Source organism: Microcaecilia unicolor, chromosome 5 (genome assembly GCF_901765095.1).
Source record: "Microcaecilia unicolor chromosome 5, aMicUni1.1, whole genome shotgun sequence".
In the NCBI taxonomy this organism is placed as follows: domain Eukaryota; kingdom Metazoa; phylum Chordata; class Amphibia; order Gymnophiona; family Siphonopidae; genus Microcaecilia; species Microcaecilia unicolor.
Window position 1 is genome coordinate 234,287,880 of NC_044035.1, and position 18,544 is coordinate 234,306,423.

Below are 18,544 nucleotides of genomic sequence, written 5' to 3' on the forward strand. Positions count from 1 at the left end.
GGAGCTGAAAAGAACGATTAAGGGGTTGAAGTCTAGGTCGGCTCCGGGCCCGGATGGGTACACAGGGGAGTATTATAAAATGCTGGCCCCGGAAGCGTTGGCCTCCTTATTGGAGTACTACGAGGGTGTAATAGAGACGGGCCAGTTCCCTGCATACGCAAATCAGGCCTTGATAACATTAATTCCCAAGCCGGGTAAGTCCCTAGATTGTGCAGATGCATACAGGCCGATATCTTTACTTAATGTAGATATTAAAATCTTAGCCAAAATGATGGCTGAAAGACTAGCGGGCTGCCTACCTCGCTTGATAGATATTGAGCAAGTGGGGTTTGTGAGAGGCCGACAATCTGCGCAAAATGTTCGCAGGTTACTAATGGCGATGGCAGTATGCATAGAGAAAGCAGAACCGGCTTGGGTGTTAAGCCTAGACGCGGAAAAAGCGTTTGATCGGGTGCAGTGGGATTACTTGTTTCGGGTGCTTGAATACATGGGCATCACTAGACAATTTTTGGGCATAATTAAGGTTCTGTATTGTCACCCCACAGCGCGAGTGTTAGTTAATGGCATGAAAGGTAGGGAATTTGAAATAGAACGGGGCACAAGGCAGGGCTGGCCCCTCTCTCCCCTGCTGTTTGTGCTGGCATTGGAGCCGCTGCTGCGCACGCTGAAAGCGGAACAAGCAGTAGAAGGGGTCCAGGTGGGGGAGCGGTTAATTAAAGTGCTGGCATATGCGGATGACCTGTTGCTAACGTTGACCAACCCACGAAGATCTACAGAGGTACTATTAGAATGTATTAGGCAGTTTGGTTCCATATCAGGATTTAAGTTAAATTTATCAAAATCAGTGGTGCTGCAGACGGGGAGGAAGGAAGAGGGGGGAGCAGGGGGAGGGCAGATACCTTTTCAGATAGCTCAAGGTAAATTCAAATATTTGGGAGTTTTGGTTTCAACAGAGAGGAAGGAACTTTATGATCTTAACATACAAAGACTGCTAATTGACACTAAAAATAGCCTACAAACATGGACAGCACTGCCACTCTCTTTGTTGGGCAGAATAGCCCTATACAACATGATAATAGCCCCGAGGTGGCTATATGTACTACAAACAATGCCGTTATACATGAATAAGAAAGATGAGAAAAAATTGGACAGAATGATCCAGCACTATTTATGGCGGGGCAAAAAAGCTCGCTTGCCGATGAAGGTGCTGTGCGTGCCGGTGGAGTATGGAGGACTAGGACTACTGAGTGTGCGGTACTTCAATGTGGCCTGTGGAATGAGGCATATAAACGATTGGTTCCGAGGACTGAGTGACTTTTCAGATACTACTGTGGAACTGAGTTTAACTTTGGGGACTCATTTTAGCAATTATTTGCACTCGACTGGGTCACCCATACCACAGGTTTTACAGCGAGCTTTGATCATGAGAACAGCGGCAGCAACATGGAAATGGGTCTGCAGGATGCACCATTTTTCAACAAAGATTTCACCGTATTTGCCAATTTGTGACAACCTGGCCTTTAAACCAGGCAGTATGTATGGGACATTCAGGAAGTGGAAAAAACGGGGATTGGAGTACTTGCTACAGGTGCTGACACGGGAAGGGCACATGAGATCGTTTGAGGCCCTGAAAACAGAATATGGTCTACTGGAGGGGGAGCGATTCCATTATGAACAGCTAAAACATTATGTGAAGTCTTTGCCCTGGGAACACCTGGCAGAGGATGCTCAGGAAGAACTTGCATTGGCTTTTTCCCTAGGGGCCCAACATAAAGTGCCACTTTCTCATCACCACAGGCACATAAAGGACACTATGCCAGAGCCGGATTATAAAACTTTATCCCAACAGTGGACAGCAGATCTGGAGACAGATGTCACGCCAGCACTGGTGCGGTCCCATATACTGTCAATCAGAAGGGTGACATACCAAGCTGCACATTGGGAATTACAGTATAAGTTTGCTTGTCGGCTGCATATTCCACCTAGAAGAGCATTCTACATGGGTCTGTCGCCCTGGGGGGAATGCCCGAAGTGTGGAGCAGAAGGGGCCAATTTGGGACACATGTTTTGGTCATGCAAAGACATACAAGGATTTTGGAGGACTACCATAAACTATGTTAATGACATCTGGCACCAGCGTTGGAATTATGACCCGGCCCTGCTGTTTGGGCAGCCCCAGCTGCGGCAGCCGCTGACGAAGGGCTTTACAGCTTTTGTGGCAAGAACTGTGATAGTTGGTAAACAGATTATTTTAACGGAGTGGTTGACCAATAAAGCGCCCTCCCTACAACAGTGGCGCATGAAAATGTTGTTGATGATGCGGGTAGAGAGGGTAGAGATTGTTGACTTTGAATCAGGGGCAGGGGAAAAATTTCAGCAACTGTGGGCACCCTTTTGGAATACATTGACTCCATCTGCACGAAGTTATTTGCTGAATGTATGAATAATGTGATATTAATGTGAGGGAGGGAGAGGGGAGGGGAGGGTGTGGGGGGGAAGGGGAGAAAAGGCAAAAGCTACATTTCTGTAACAAACAGTTTGGTTACTGTGTATTTGGTTTGAATAAAGATGATTTAAACATAAATCCTGCTAAGCTAACCGCCTTTACCATATTCTCTGACAACGAATTCCAGTTTAATTATACATTGAGTAAAGAAAAATTTTCTGATTCGTGAGCAAAATCTAAATAAATAAAATAAAAAAAATATCAAATCCCATTCTGTAGGGGTATTACCTGTGATCTCACCTTTGCTGGGGTTGGCCTATACAAGCCCGAACCATAACAATATGGATACTTCTGTCTATAGCCTGCATACATCTGTATTCATCAGAAACCAGCTTTTCTACCAAAGGAAAATTACTGCTGAGCATACCATGATGACTTCATCCAAGGGCATATTATTTGTTGCAAACTTGCCCAGTTATCTCCTGGGAAGAATGGAGGAGAGAAACACGGGAGTATGGGATCCGACAGGGAGGTTTGCATGCCATTGATAACAGGTCCTTTGCTATAACAAAGGCCTCTCTTCGTGACCATGAAGCTGGCTGGACATTATTACACCATCTGTGATTGGTCCACAGGTATCACCTGACCCTTGGATGCCAATGTTGGACGGAAGAAAGAGAACAGAAGAAAGAAGACCAGAAGACTTGCAGGAGGATAGAAGGCTCTGAAGAGAGAGAACAAGAGACTGATTTCCTATACCAGGGAACTGCAGACCTTGTAACAAATTCACAAGGTTAGATCAGGTACCATACACAGACTTCCTGAAAGACTGCCATCTGTATCCAGAATACCGACCTTGGACTTTATTCCTAGACTGAGAGACTCGCTGAGGCCTTTAGCTTGAGTATCAGAGAAGGAATCCGCTTCTTTACCATTGGAAGTCTACAATGGACTGCAGGGTGAGATAACAGGGTTTACTACCTATTAGTTTGGGGATAGTTAGTTCTTGGCTTTTGTCTCTGACAGATTGGGTGTCAGGACTTATGGTCTGTGAATTTAGCTGCTGTGAATTTTGCATAAGATTTGTGGTGTAAGTTCTCATAATAATCATTAGGATATCAGTATTGTGATTGGTTGTGTAATCACTCATTAGTTAGTCCGTTTGGATAATCATATAACTAATCTAGTTTTGTAATCTGCCTTGCAATTTGCTATATATATATATATATATATATATATATATTTATTATGTACAGGTATATATATATACTACTACTACAAATCATTTCTATAGCGCTACCAGATGTAATTTTTCTATTCCTAACAAATCATAATATATTCCATCTGTGGCATTGTTCCTTTTTTTCCAGCACAGCTAGCTAGCCATAGGGCCAAAGAGGTACGCTTCCCCTAGACACGAGTCCAGAATAATTGCTATTTAGTAGTGTTCTGTCAGCTAAGTACCTTTGGATATATATTAGGAGTTGTTCTCCTGAATATACCCCTACAATCCCCTTTCCCTCTCCTTTAAACAGAACCTTCTAAGGGTAGGTCACTCTGCACATTAATGCTATATGATATCATTCGTGTGGCTCATTCTCCTCCTCACTGGAGAAATGCAACCCGATAATAATCCTCCTAGTATAGAGCTATGGAAAATGAAGTGTTCGAAATGTTAAAGATTAAAATAAAATTATGGCAAACTCCAGTTCTGGTCAGTTATAAATCCTTTTGTATTGGGAAAGGGATAGTTTATTTTCCTTAACAAAAAAAATAAAATAAAATGCTGTGCTAATATTGGACTACTGTGAGGCGCACTCAGGTGTCCCACAGTAGTTTTTGCATGTGAACGTGCAACCTGTATGCTAAAAAGTTTTTATTTTGTAGTGCTGGGGGGGGTGGGGGCGGAGAATAGGTGTGTATTCCACACTAATTGGTTAGTGCAGCTACAGTGCCGCACACTAACCAATTAGTGAGTGGTTACCGTGTGAGAGCCCTTACTGCCTACAACATAGGTGCCAGTTAAGTGCTCACATGCTAATGGGAAATTAGCATGTGGCTATTATTGCCGAAATAGAAAAGAAATCGGCCATTTCCCAGCAGCGCTAAAGTGGCCTTACTGCGTGGGAAAGACATAAGCTGGGGACAGTGCAGGCTACTTTCAGCACTATTTAGTAAAAGAGCCCCATTGTCAGCTATATCAAGAATAAAAATCACCTCAGTTATTTTTCCTGGTCTTTATAACATATAGGGGTCCTTTAACTAAGGTGCACTAAATGACAAGATACCCAAAAGAATATAATGGGTGGCTTATCATTAGCGCACCTTAGTAAACAGACCCATAATCTAAATTTGATATTTGTTTTCTTTTTGCCAACATACACGCTTATTTTATCCCTCTGTAATGAGGGTACATGGTTTCTCTCCCATTGTTTATAATATTTTAATACTTAAAAATGGCACCGATGGTTTAACTTTGTATATTACACACAAGTTTCATGCAAAAGTCAGAATTCTGTATGTGAGTTGCTTTGATAGGAGAATATGTCTTTTCGATAAAAACAAGATTTGTTAAAGGAAACAAAATTCCCAAACATGTAAAAATACGTTACAAAACAGACTGTATGCAAATTGATTTTAATTTCAAAATACAAACATGATCATGTTGTAAACATTTAAACAAATCTACATTAAAATATTTACATCTTCCTTCATTTCTGAATGAACAATGGTCTATAATAAAATATTACTGAAAGCTTCATACTCATATACATTTGTACATTTCAAGGCACCAAATATTATCTGAAAACTGTTTATTCAAAGTAACAAAAAACTTGTCCTTTAAGGTAAAAAAGGAGTAAAACATGAAGTTTTGAGGGTTATTAACTTAAAATTCATGGAATAACTCAATAGAAGGTAAGAAGACAATGATAACCAAACTAAATGCTTATAATGAATAAATGCACACCACAGATCAAGTGTAATATTTTGAAAATACTAATTCATTCTTATTAGACTTCCATACAGGTGTAATCACCACGTAGAATTTGAATAGGGTTAAGTCACTAAATCGACTCGAGTATATGGATAAAATAGAAATTTATGCAAGTGAGCATATTTAAATATAGAAGACATATTGGGCAAGATAAGGTGTTTAGGTGGTTAGCTGTAATACAGTACTCAGTCACTCTATTCAAACTGCATTCCCTTCATCGGATTCTTGTCACATTACAGAACAAAGGATGGAATATATGTATCATGATGCAAAGCAAGACAATGAATACCTAATCATAGTCCCACTGGATCGATATGATCTGTCGTAATAAGCAAGATGGACACAGGTGGCATGATACAGAGCAACAGGATCAGTGCAGGCATCTTTTAATCATAGTCCAGAAACTGACTTCCATTCCAAACCCTAAAACTTAAGCCATGTATTCTGATTCTTGCATATGAAAGAACAGAGCATTTTGTCTCTTCAAAATATTACAGGTTTTTTTTTATACAATTTCAACTGTTAACGCCTCTGCTAAGGTATTTAAATGACAAATCTAAAAAAGTCTCTCAATGATTAATTTCACAAACCGCAAACTAAATATATTTTAATTCAAATTGTAAAGAAAAAGGCAATTCATTTAGTTTTTCAAGGTAGTCTGAAGGTTACTAGTTTTTGTTGTACAGAACCAGTTCTCGTCTCTTGAAACGATGTGTCATTGGTACAGCAGACCAGCTGTGGACCATCTCTTTTTATGAAGAGGAGGGAGATCATTCAAAGTCCTCTTCATATTCATAATCATCCAGGACCATATTTAACTGATGAGAAGGCACTTCAAAGAATGGTCTCTTATCTGTTGCAAACTGTACCTCATTCGCCATCTGATTGTCTAAAGCATTTAGTTCAGCATCACAACTGGAAAGAAGATGCAAACACAAATTGAGCTAATGCATCACCCCACAAATTAAATAGATTAAAGTTACATCAATTTAAGATTCAAGCTCTGCTTCTGGGAGGAAATGTGCATGTTATAAAGTTAGTTACAGAATATTCATCTTTACATGGTGTTTTATGTAACTGGAAATTAAATCTCTTTTAAGGTTCTTTCATTATGTATGAAAGCAGCTTGTTCACACCCATGTTGTTGCCATTCTCATTGGATTTGCATACATTTTTGTAAGATAACTCATGGTGGGCGGTGATAAAAAAAAAGAGACTATTCTTGTTCGTAAAAGGTATCTACAATGATTATTTACCAGTGGAGGAGTAGCCTAGTGGTTAGTGCAGTGGACTCTGATCCTGGGGAACTGAGTTCGATTCCCACTGCAGCTCCTTGTGACTCTGGGCAGTCACTTAACCCTCCATTGCCCCTGGTACAAAATAAGTACCTGAATATATGTAAACCACTTTGAATGTAGTTGCAAAAACCTCAGAAAGGCGGTATATCAAGTCCCATTTCCCTTTCCCTAATATTTTGCATATATAGACTGTTGCATATTTTTAACTCATTATTGGTGAACACAGTTTACTCTCTGCTGTCACAGTGCTAGCCCCTCTCTCAGCTGGGACTCCATCCATATACAGTGGGGGAAATAAGTATTTGATCCCTTGCTGATTTTGTAAGTTTGCCCACTGACAAAGACATGAGCAGCCCATAATTGAAGGGTAGGTTATTGGTAACAGTGAGAGATAGCACATCACAAATTAAATCCGGAAAATCACATTGTGGAAAGTATATGAATTTATTTGCATTCTGCAGAGGGAAATAAGTATTTGATCCCTCTGGCAAACAAGACCTAATACTTGGTGGCAAAACCCTTGTTGGCAAGCACAGCGGTCATACGTCTTCTGTAGTTGATGATGAGGTTTGCACACATGTCAGGAGGAATTTTGGTCCACTCCTCTTTGCAGATCATCTCTAAATCATTAAGAGTTCTGGGCTGTCGCTTGGCAACTCGCAGCTTCAGCTCCCTCCATAAGTTTTCAATGGGATTAAGGTCTGGTGACTGGCTAGGCCACTCCATGACCCTAATGTGCTTCTTCTTCCTGAGCCACTCCTTTGTTGCCTTGGCTGTATGTTTTGGGTCATTGTCGTGCTGGAAGACCCAGCCACGACCCATTTTTAAGGCCCTGGCGGAGGGAAGGAGGTTGTCACTCAGAATTGTACGGTACATGGCCCCATCCATTCTCCCATTGATGCGGTGAAGTAGTCCTGTGCCCTTAGCAGAGAAACACCCCCAAAACATAACATTTCCGTCTCCATGCTTGACAGTGGGGACGGTGTTCTTTGGGTCATAGGCAGCATTTCTCTTCCTCCAAACACGGCGAGTTGAGTTCATGCCAAAGAGCTCAATTTTTGTCTCATCTGACCACAGCACCTTCTCCCAATCACTCTCGGCATCATCCAGGTGTTCACTGGCAAACTTCAGACGGGCCGTCACATGTGCCTTCCGGAGCAGGGGGACCTTGCGGGCACTGCAGGATTGCAATCCGTTATGTCGTAATGTGTTACCAATGGTTTTCGTGGTGACAGTGGTCCCAGCTGCCTTGAGATCATTGACAAGTTCCCCCCTTGTAGTTGTAGGCTGATTTCTAACCTTCCTCATGATCAAGGATACCCCACGAGGTGAGATTTTGCGTGGAGCCCCAGATCTTTGTCGATTGACAGTCATTTTGTACTTCTTCCATTTTCTTACTATGGCACCAACAGTTGTCTCCTTCTCGCCCAGCGTCTTACTGATGGTTTTGTAGCCCATTCCAGCCTTGTGCAGGTGTATGATCTTGTCCCTGACATCCTTAGACAGCTCCTTGCTCTTGGCCATTTTGTAGAGGTTAGAGTCTGACTGATTCACTGAGTCTGTGGACAGGTGTCTTTCATACAGGTGACCATTGCCGACAGCTGTCTGTCATGCAGGTAACGAGTTGATTTGGAGCATCTACCTGGTCTGTAGGGGCCAGATCTCTTACTGGTTGGTGGGGGATCAAATACTTATTTCCCTCTGCAGAATGCAAATAAATTCATATACTTTCCACAATGTGATTTTCCGGATTTAATTTGTGATGTGCTATCTCTCACTGTTACCAATAACCTACCCTTCAATTATGGGCTGCTCATGTCTTTGTCAGTGGGCAAACTTACAAAATCAGCAAGGGATCAAATACTTATTTCCCCCACTGTATATATATATAAGTGTGAGTTATTAAAGGATCAAAAACAAGTAGGCAAAGTATGCAGAGCTTATAATGTGCCTATTTTATGTTAAGCTTGAAGTACTCATTTCAAAATACAGAAAAATGTGATTTTTTCCTATTGTTATTACAAAATCATCTGAGTTTAAGGTTTAAAGGCTTTTATTCAGGATCTAAAAAACAAAACAAAATTTAACAACTAAACAAGATAAAACAATACATAACAATAACCATGCTTAACATAATAATAAGCAAAAGCATCATACAGCAAAGAGCTGGATAACATTTTTTGTTTTGTGAGAAAACTCCCGCACCCTCCTCCCCACTACCCTAGCTTCCTGTCAAATTTAACTGTTATAGACAAGATCACCCTTCTCCCCACAACCCTACCGAACCCCATATCTAAAACGTACACAACGATGACCCAGCATCTGGACTCTTATAACCACAGGCTATCCAATATGCCCGAGCCAACCTACCTCGGCAGAGAACCCCCAAACAACCCCTAATATAACAGTACCAACTTAGGAAACACTCTCAAAGTTGTTTAATACTGCACTTCTGGCTTTATGGGAGATAGTTTGCAAATAACAATTCCAGATAGACAAGAAAGCCCTTCTTCCCTTTGGGGAGTTCCAAACAGCCCTCACCTCCCATAACATAAAAAAGTGCAATCTATTTCTCCAATACCAAAAGGAAGGAGGCTCCTCCTGAATCAAATGTTTAAGTATGCACTTCTTCCCCAATGAATACGCCTTACTCAGTAATAAACGCAAATTTTTATCCGAGATCCCAAAGGCCTCCCATTTATTAAGTAGAACTACCTTCCAGGAAAAGACTACACGCTGACCAAAAAGAATCCTTAAATATCGATTGAGTGATCTCCAAAATGCTTGAATGCCACTACATTGCCAAAAAGCATGAAAAAAAGGTATTGTCCCCCCACTGACATTTAGGGCATCAGTGGGCCCCCAACCTGCTCTAGCTGCCTGATATTGTGATATATATGCCCTGTGGAGTATGCGGTATTGACTCTCCTGAAGTTCAGCATTTCCAACGTGCTTTGGAATAGCTTTAATCAATTCTAGAAAGTCCACCCCTTTCAATTCGTACCCAATGTCCTTACTCCAAACCTCTGTAAAAGGACCATACTCTGGGGAGGGTGAAGAGAAATCAAAGCTCTATAAACATGATAGAGAAACCTGGTCAAAAATGTCACCGTGCAAAAAATCTCAATTTTTCTGGCCCAATCTCATATGCACAGCCCCATGATCTAAGCTAGTATAATGGTGCAACTGCTGATAAGCAAAATAATCTGGATGAGTTAGGGAAAGCCTCTGCTGCAAATCTTGAAAAAAATAAAAAAAACACCTTCCTCATTGAGAAAATGCTCAATCAAAACTATGCCCTTGTCCAACCATCTCTTAGTGTCCGGACTCCAGCCCTGGTGGAAAATCAGCATTATCCTTACAAGGCAGTAAATCACTAATAGTCGGATTCTGATTCCAACAATTCAGAAGAGCCCGCCAAATGCCTCTTAATGGCTGCAGCAATACATTCCCACGACAAGAGCGAGGCAAATTTTTTGTCTGAGCATGCAAAGAAAATTCAAATTCCAAGGTGTGAACAATTCCCGTTCCCAAAGTTGGGGTATACTGCTCAGTACCAAACACCCAATCCCCTAAGGTGCTGCAGAAGACAGACCTGATTATATCTTTTAAGACAAGGTAAACCTAAACCTCCTTGCAGCCAGGAATCATAAAGATATTGTAAACGCATTTTCGATTTCTTCCCCCCCCCCCCCCCCATAAAAAATTCCTACAAATCCTATTTAACTGCTGAAGATCCTTCCACAAAAGATGCAATGGTAAAACTAGCAAAACACAAAGCCAGCAAGGAAAAATAATCATTTATCCTGCCCATTAAAGATAAAGGTAAATGACAAATCATCTGAGTTTAAATTATCAGTTTTCACCTGTAGTACAAGATATATTTTAATACTTCTTTTTATTTCAACCTATTAACTTCTACAACATTCACGATCAATGGGTAGCTCTATCCCCATGCATTTATGAAAAAAAAATGCCAAAATGGCCCAAGCAACATCAGAGAGAGTAAGTGAATAAGCAAACCCTAGAGAACCAACACAGTTCACCAGGAGGTAGAGTGCTACGGCTTCATGCCACTGCTTCAGCAGGAGCACTTCTGAGCTCTTAGGTGGCCACAGTATAGGATTGGGACCCACAGCTAGCTGTGTCAGAGGTGCCTCCTCTGACAAAATTACCTTCAGAGGGATCACCTTACACTGCCCAGGATGCTGGCCGGCCCAATGATGGGCCTTGCTTTGCCATTCTTACATGCCTTACTTCCCAAACTAATTCCAACTCTTGAAACTCCAGAGTGATATTTGCCCAAAGACCTATTTCCAAACCAACTTCCGTAAATTTAAGTTCAGCTCTTCTGGGGTTATAAGGGGTGATGGTAGGAGAAAAACAAAAACAAAAAAAAACCCAAACAGAAAAACAAAACACATTCTGTATGACCTAATAAGCCTTTGCTCATTATGAATTCAGGCTAATGAGTTCTCTCTTACACAAACTAAAATAGTTTATTCATTCTTTTTCTCCCTAATTGAACTAGCCCTGAGTTCACAGAGAAGAAACATGGTAAAGAAAATATTATAATATTCTCCAATAGTCAGTATCAACAGTGTAACATTAACCTAGAAATCTCTTCTTAAATAATAAAGCATCTGTTTTATTACGTAGTGCTTTGTGAACACGAAATACCCCTTTTATTAAAGAATATCCTTTTTTTTCCATATAGAGGAAGGACACTGCCCTAATGAAATATGTTTGGAATTATGTAGGCCCGTTTGCACTAGATGTAATGCTGTTCCAAGAGACACATCTTTCTTATTCTGAGTCTTTAAAAAAACTGAATATTACATTACCTTTAAATACTGAAGGGCAGATGGATCAAATAGATATGGTTGAGGAGACAGGCGAGCTGTGTAGATTTTCTGAAGAATCCAATTCTTTATAGTCCAGAGTATGAAGGGCTCTCTCATGTGGAATCTTATGAGGCTCTGGACAGAATGCAAGAAGCGCTATTTCTTTGTTGACATGATTTATTTGGTTCATAAAAACCTTCACTGATAAGTGCTCGACTTTACTTTATTTTTGTAAAGCTGCTTTATAGCACTTCATGAGAATCAGTGAAGGTTTTTATGAACCAAATAAATTTTGAAGTTAGCATTGATATTGTCAATATATTTAAAAAACCTTTTTTGTAAAAAAGAGCAAAATTGCTAAAATCTTTTTGGAAATAAATTAAAAGTTAAAATAATTCTTTTCAAGCAAGGTTTTTATGACCAGTGATGAACACCACGCCCCCAGTTAAAGCCGCCGAAAACTGAAAGTAAGCGGTCGGGCGTTTTGAGGTCTTTTCCTTGCTTTTTAGAAATATTTTGTTAAAATCAAACATCATATTTCCATATAAATTTTATTGGATTCCTCTTTATATGTTTGGATAACTATAACTGTAACATTTTAATCTCAAATTACTATATTAACTGGGACTTCTGGTATTTAGGCATAGGGTTTAGATCAGCATGCCAATAGATTATCTGTTTTAGAAGCCAAAGTCTTTACAATGCAGTTGGCTAATGAATTTAATTATTAAACAAATTGTTCTCCCCCCAAAAATGGAATATTTGGAAAACCAAATAAGAAAAAAAAAAGAGTTTTTTTGAACATCCCTAAGTTCCCTCTGATTACAGTTACAGAGATGGTGAAAAAGTATTTTAGGGAACTGCTTAATATACCAGCAGAAGCAACACCACCTTTGGTGAGAGCACAATATTTGACAGCAAGTGCTCAGGGAGATGCTAAGGGTGAATACCATGGAGATGTTGACCAACTTAATTTGATGGAGTTTTGGGGGTCATCTCTTGAGATTATTGTATCTAGAACTACTCTACTGGTGACATTTGTGCTTGAACCAGATAGGAAGTTTTGTGACTATATTTATGGATGAGCTATGTTTAGGCTCTAAAACTCGTGTATTTCCTGATTTAGCTAGAGAGACACAGAGGAGATGCCAGGGTTTTCCGGCATTAAGGCCCAGAGCTAAAGCTCTTAGCAAAACATTTATGTTACAATTTCTTTGTCAACATTTGGTTAGTTTTGAGTCTAAGAATTATTTGTTCTTTGAGCCAAAACAGCTCTTGGACTTTCTCTCATTTAAGGAAGAATCAAGGGTTGGATTTTGGAGTAGGTGGGGTATTCTGATTCTCTCATATTAATATTTCCTTTAACTTAAATTTTTTTATCTTGCCTCCTATTTCTTTTGCCACGTTTCCCTTTCCTCTTTTCTTCTTTGTTTATTCTATGTGGACAAATTGGACTATTATTATTTTCTTGTGATCTTTTTTAATTCTTTTGATTTATTGCAAATAGTATGTTACAATATTTGTATTGTGACTATTAATCTTGAAAAGTTCAATAAATATTAAATTTAAAAAAAAAAGAAATAGGTTACCATCTTGAGTAAAAATAAGCTCAGTGAAACTCTTTGATGAAATTGAGCATATGGTTCATAGGTCACCAAGGCTTGAAGTTCACTCATTCTTCTAGTTAAGGTAACTGCTAGTAGAAGGAACACTTTTCAGGTGACATGTTTGAGTGAAGCAGATCCCATTGGCTCAATGGCACCTTTAGAAGGAGACATCAAGGAGTATACCGATGTTTTATGGAACAAGGGGCTTCTGCATTGATGGTCTGACATGGAGAAGCCTTTTCATGAACCAAGAAAGCGAAGTTACTTACCTGTAGCAGGTATTCTCCGAGGACAGCAGGCTGATTGTTCTCACATATGGGTGACGCCCACGGCAGCCCCAGGTCCAGAAAATCTTCCTAGCAACAAAAGTTGCTAAAGCCTTCGAGCGCGCGGGTGCACGGCGCATGCGTGGCCATCTTCCCGCCCATCGCGCGACAGACCCGCTTCAGTCAACTTATGAAGCAAAAGAAAAGAACAACTCCAAAGGGGAGGTGGGTGGGTTTGGTGAGAACAATCAGCCTGCTGTCCTCGGAGAATACCTGCTACAGGTAAGTAACTTCGCTTTCTCCGAGGACAAGCAGGCTGCTTGTTCTCACATATGAGTATCCCTAGCCCCCAGGCTCACTCAAAACAACAAACAGGGTCAATTGGACCTCGCAACGGCGAGGACATAACAGAGATTGACCTACGAAGAAACATCTGAGCTTGCAGCCTGGAACAGAACAAAAATGGGCCTAGGGGGGTGGAGTTGGATTCTAAATCCCGAACAGATTCTGCAGTACCGACTGCCCAAACCGTTGCATCGGCTATCCTGCTGAAGGCAGTAATGAGATGTATTGCACTGATGACCATGTCGCAGCCTTGCAAATCTCTTCAACAGTGGCTGACTTCAAGTGGGCCACTGACGCTACCATGGCTCTAACACTATGAGCCATGACACGACCCTCAAGTCAGCCCAGCTTGGGCGTTAAGTGAAAGAAATGCAATCTGCTAGCCAATTGGATATGGTGCGTTTCCCGACAGCCACTCACCTTCTGTTGGGGTCAAAAGAAACAAACATTTGGGCGGACTGTCTAAAGGGGCTTGTCCGCTCCACATAGAAGGCCAATGCTCTCTTGCAGTCCAATGTGTGCAACTGACGTTCAGCAGGTTGGGTATGAGGACGGGGAAAGAATGTTGGCAAGACAATTGACTGGTTCAGATGGAACTCCGACACCACCTTCTGCAAGAACTTAGGGCGAGTGCGGAGGACTACTCTGTTATGATGAAATTTAGTACAGAAAGCATGGGCTACCAAGCTTGAAGCTCACTGCCTCTACGAGCTGAAGGAACAGCCACCAAGAAAATGACCTTCCAGGTCAAGTACTTCAGATGGCAGGAATCCAGTGGCTCAAAAGGAGCTTTCATCAGCTGGGTGAGAACGATGTTGAGATCCCATGACACCGTAGGAGGTTTGACAGGGGGCTTTGACAAAAGCAAACCTCTCATGAATCGAACAACTAAAGGCTGTCCAGAGATAGGCTTACCCTCCACACGATAATGATAAAATGACAAGCACTAATAGCACTAAGATAAACTCTTACGGAGTTGGTCTTAAGACCAGACTCTGACAAGTGCAGAAGGTATTCAAGCAGGGTCTGTGTAGGACAAGAGCGAGGATCTAGGGCCTTGCTGTCACACCAGATGGCAAACCTCCTCCATTTAAAAGAATAACACCTCTTTGTGGAATCTTTCCTGGAAGCAAGCAAGCCTCGGGAGACACCCTCAGAAAGACCCAAGGAGGCGAAATCTACACCCTCAACATCCAGGCTGCTAGAGCCAGAGACTGGAGGTTGGGATGCAGAAGCACCCCCCCTCATTCTGAGTGATGAGGGTTGGAAAACACTCCAATCTCCACGGTTCTTCGGAGGACAAGTCCAGAATCTGATGCGGCCAAAAGGGCGCAATCAGAATCATGGTTCCGTGGTCTTGCCGGAGTTTCAGGAAAGTCTTCCCCACCAGAGGTATGGAAGGATACGCATACAGAAGGCCTGAACCCCAATGTAGGAGAAAGGCATCTGAGGCTAGCCTGTCGTGGGCCTGAAGTCTGGAACAGAACTGAGGGACCTTATGATTGATCTGAGTGGCAAAAAGATCCACCGAGGGGGTGCCCCACGCTCGGAAGATCTTGTGGACAACTGCCCTGTTGAGAGACCACTCGTGAGGTTGCATTATCCTGCTCAGCCTGTCAGCCAGACTGTTGTTTATGCCTGCCAGATAGATATGTGGCCTGGAGAAACATGCCGTGACGGCGGGCCCAAAGCCACATCTGGACGGCTTCCCAACACAGGGGGCGAGATCCGGTGCCCCCCTGCTTGTTGACATAGTACATGGCAACCTGGTTGTCTGTCTGAATTTGGATAATTTGATTGGACAGCCGATCTCTGAAAGCCTTTAGAGCGTTCCAGATCGCTCGCAACTCCAGGAGATTGATCTGAAGACCTGATTCCTGAAGGGACCAAGCACCCTGAGTGTGGAGCCCATCTACATGAGCTCCCCACCCTAGGAGAAATGCATCCGTAGCCAGTACTTTTTGAGGCTGAGGAATTTGGAAGAGACATCCCAAGGTCAAATTGGACCGAATTGTCCACCATATCAGGGAGTTGTGAAAAGCGGTGGACAACAGGATTGCATCCTCTAGATCCCCTGCAGCTTGATACCACTGGGAAGCTAGGGTCCACTGAGCAGATCTCATGTGAAGGCGTGCCATGGGAGTCACATGAACTGTGGAGGCCATATGGCCCAGAAGTCTCAACATCTGCCGAGCTGTGATCTGCTGAGACGCTCTGGCCAAGGAAACCAGGGACAGAAGGTTGTCCGCCCTCGCCTCGGGAAGATAGGCCCGAGCTGTCTGAGAGTCCAGCAGAGCTCCTATGAATTCTAGTTGTTGAACTGGAAGGAGATGAGACTTTGGGTAATTTATAACAAACCCTAGTAGCTCCAGGAGTTTGAGAGTCATCTGCATGGACTGTAGAGCTCCTGCCTCCGAGGTGTTCTTCACCAGCCAATCGTCGAGATAAGGGAACACATGCACTCCCAGCCTGCGTAGCGACGCTGCAACGATCGCCAGGCATTTGGTGAATACCAGGGGCGCAGAGGCGAGCCCAAAGGGCAGCACACAATACTGAAAGTGCTGTGTTCCCAGACGGAATTGAAGATACTGCCTGTGAGCTGGCAGTATCGGGATGTGAGCATAAGCATCCTTCAAGTCCAGGGAGCATAGCCAGTTATTTTTCTGAATCATGAGAAGAAGGGTGCCCAGGGAAAGCATTCTGAACTTTTCTCCAATCAGATATTTGTTCAGGGCCCTTAGGGCTAGGATGGGACGCATCCCCCCTGTTTTCTTTTGCACAAGGAAGTACCTGGAATAGAATCCCAGCCCTTCTTGCCCCGGTGGTACGGGCTCGACCGCATTGGCGTTGAGAAGAGTGGAGAGTTCCTCTGCAAGTACCTGTCTGTGCTGGAAGCTGAAGGACTGAGCTTCCGGTGGGCAATTTGGAGGTTTGGAAATCAAATTGAGGGAGTATCCGCGCCGGACTATTTGAAGAACCAACTGATCGGAGGTTACAAGAGGCCACCTTTGGTGAAAAAATTTTAACCTCCCCCTGACCGGTAGATCGTCTGGCACAGACACTTGTATTGCGGCTATGCTCGCCTGGAGCCAGTCAAAAGCTCGTCCCTTACTTTTGCTGGGGCGCTGCAGGGGCCTGTCAAGGCACACGCTACTGACATGAACGAGCGTGCTGGGGTTGAGCCTGAGCAGGCTGGCGGGAAGGTGGATTGTACCTACGCTTACTGTAAGCATAGAAACCATTCCTCCTTCCCCCGTAAAACCGTCTACCTGATGAGGTAGATGCTGAAGGCGCCCGGTGGGAGAGTTTGTCGAATGTGGGTTCCCGCTGGTGGAGCTGCTCTACCACCTGTTTGACTTTCTCGCCAAAAATATTATCCCCTCGGCAAGGAACATCCGCAAAACGCTGCTGGCCTCGATTGTCTACGTCAGAGGCACGCAGCTATGAGAGTCTGCGCATCACTATACCCTGAGCAGCGGCTATGGACGCCACATCAAAAGAATCGTAAGTACCCCTGGACAGGAATTTACGACCCGCCTTCAGCTGTCTGACCACCTCCTGAAAAGGCCTGGCCTGCTCCAAAGGGAGATGATCGACCAGGTCCGCCAGTTGCTTCACATTATTCCGCAAGTGAATGCTCATGTAGAGCTGGTAGGACTGGATTTTGGAGATGATCATAGCTGACTGGTAGGCCTTCCTCCCAAAAGAGTCCAAAGTCCAAGCCTCCCGTCCCGGGGGCGCCAAGGTGAAATCTCTTGTACTTTTGGCTCTCTTGAGAGCAGAATCCACAACCCCCCGAGTCATGAGGCAACTGGGCCTTCATCAACTCCGGGTCTCTGTGAATCCTATACTGGGACTCAACCTTCTTAGGAATGGTGGGATTAGATAGTGGTTTCATCCAGTTCCTCAACAGTGTCTGTTTAAGGACAATATGTAGAGGAACAGTGGATGATCCCTTAGGTGGTGAAAGATAGTCCAGGACCTCGAACATCTCAGCCCTGGGCTCATCCTCAGTTACCACCGGGAAGGGAATGGCCATAGACATTTCCTGGACAAAGGAGTAGGGTCAGAGGGAAGGCCACAAAACTCCTCAGAAGAGAAATATCTTGGGTCTTCCTCTGCCTCCCACGAGGCCTCTCCTTCGGTATCGGACAGGAGTTCTCTGACTGCAGTCAGAAGCCGAGCCCATCTTGATGCAGAGGAGCTATGTCCTCGATGGCGATGCCAAGAAGTTGACTCCCGTGCTGGTGGCGATGAAGCTCCCTCCATCGACGAAGGACAGTCAACTTGGGGGGGGGGGGGGCAGCCGAGGCTGATGCCGCTAGCAGCACTGACGTCGAGGGCCTCACCACAGGCGGGGAGCCAGCCGCCGCATCTATCGACGGTATCGTAGGCGCAAGCACCCCCGTTACCGGAACAGACGATCGCAGCAACCCTTCTAGGATCCCTGGAAGAATGGCGTGGAGGAGCTCGTCCAGAGTGTCTCTCAAGAAAAGCTGTGGAGTCGATACAGGAGTCGAGGCCAGAATCTGCCGAGGAGGCGGTACCGGGCTGTCTGGAGACCGGTGCATCGACACCTCTCGTATGGAGGGTGAGCGGTCCTCCCGGTGTCGACGCTTCACGGGTGCCAATTCCCTCGACACCCCGGAACTCTCGGTACCATGACGAGAAGGAGACCGATGATGGTGCTTCTTTGCCTTCGCTCGAGGCACATCACTGGTACCCCTCGGTACCGACGAAGAG

At 43.5% G+C, this 18,544-nt stretch overlaps 1 protein-coding gene across 4 annotated transcripts in view; it reads right to left on the reverse strand.

Moving 5' to 3' along the window:
* Positions 1 to 5,066: 5,066 nt before the first annotated feature.
* Positions 5,067 to 18,544, reverse strand: part of LOC115470596 (serine/threonine-protein phosphatase 2A regulatory subunit B'' subunit beta-like) — a 221,493-nt gene continuing 208,015 nt past the window's right edge. For all 4 annotated transcript variants that reach the window (XM_030203885.1, XM_030203886.1, XM_030203884.1 and 1 more), the window contains one exon: positions 5,067 to 6,356. In XM_030203885.1, coding sequence (XP_030059745.1) covers positions 6,212 to 6,356 — 145 coding nt within the window. In that variant the 3' untranslated portion in view covers positions 5,067 to 6,211. The remainder of the gene's footprint in view (positions 6,357 to 18,544) is intronic.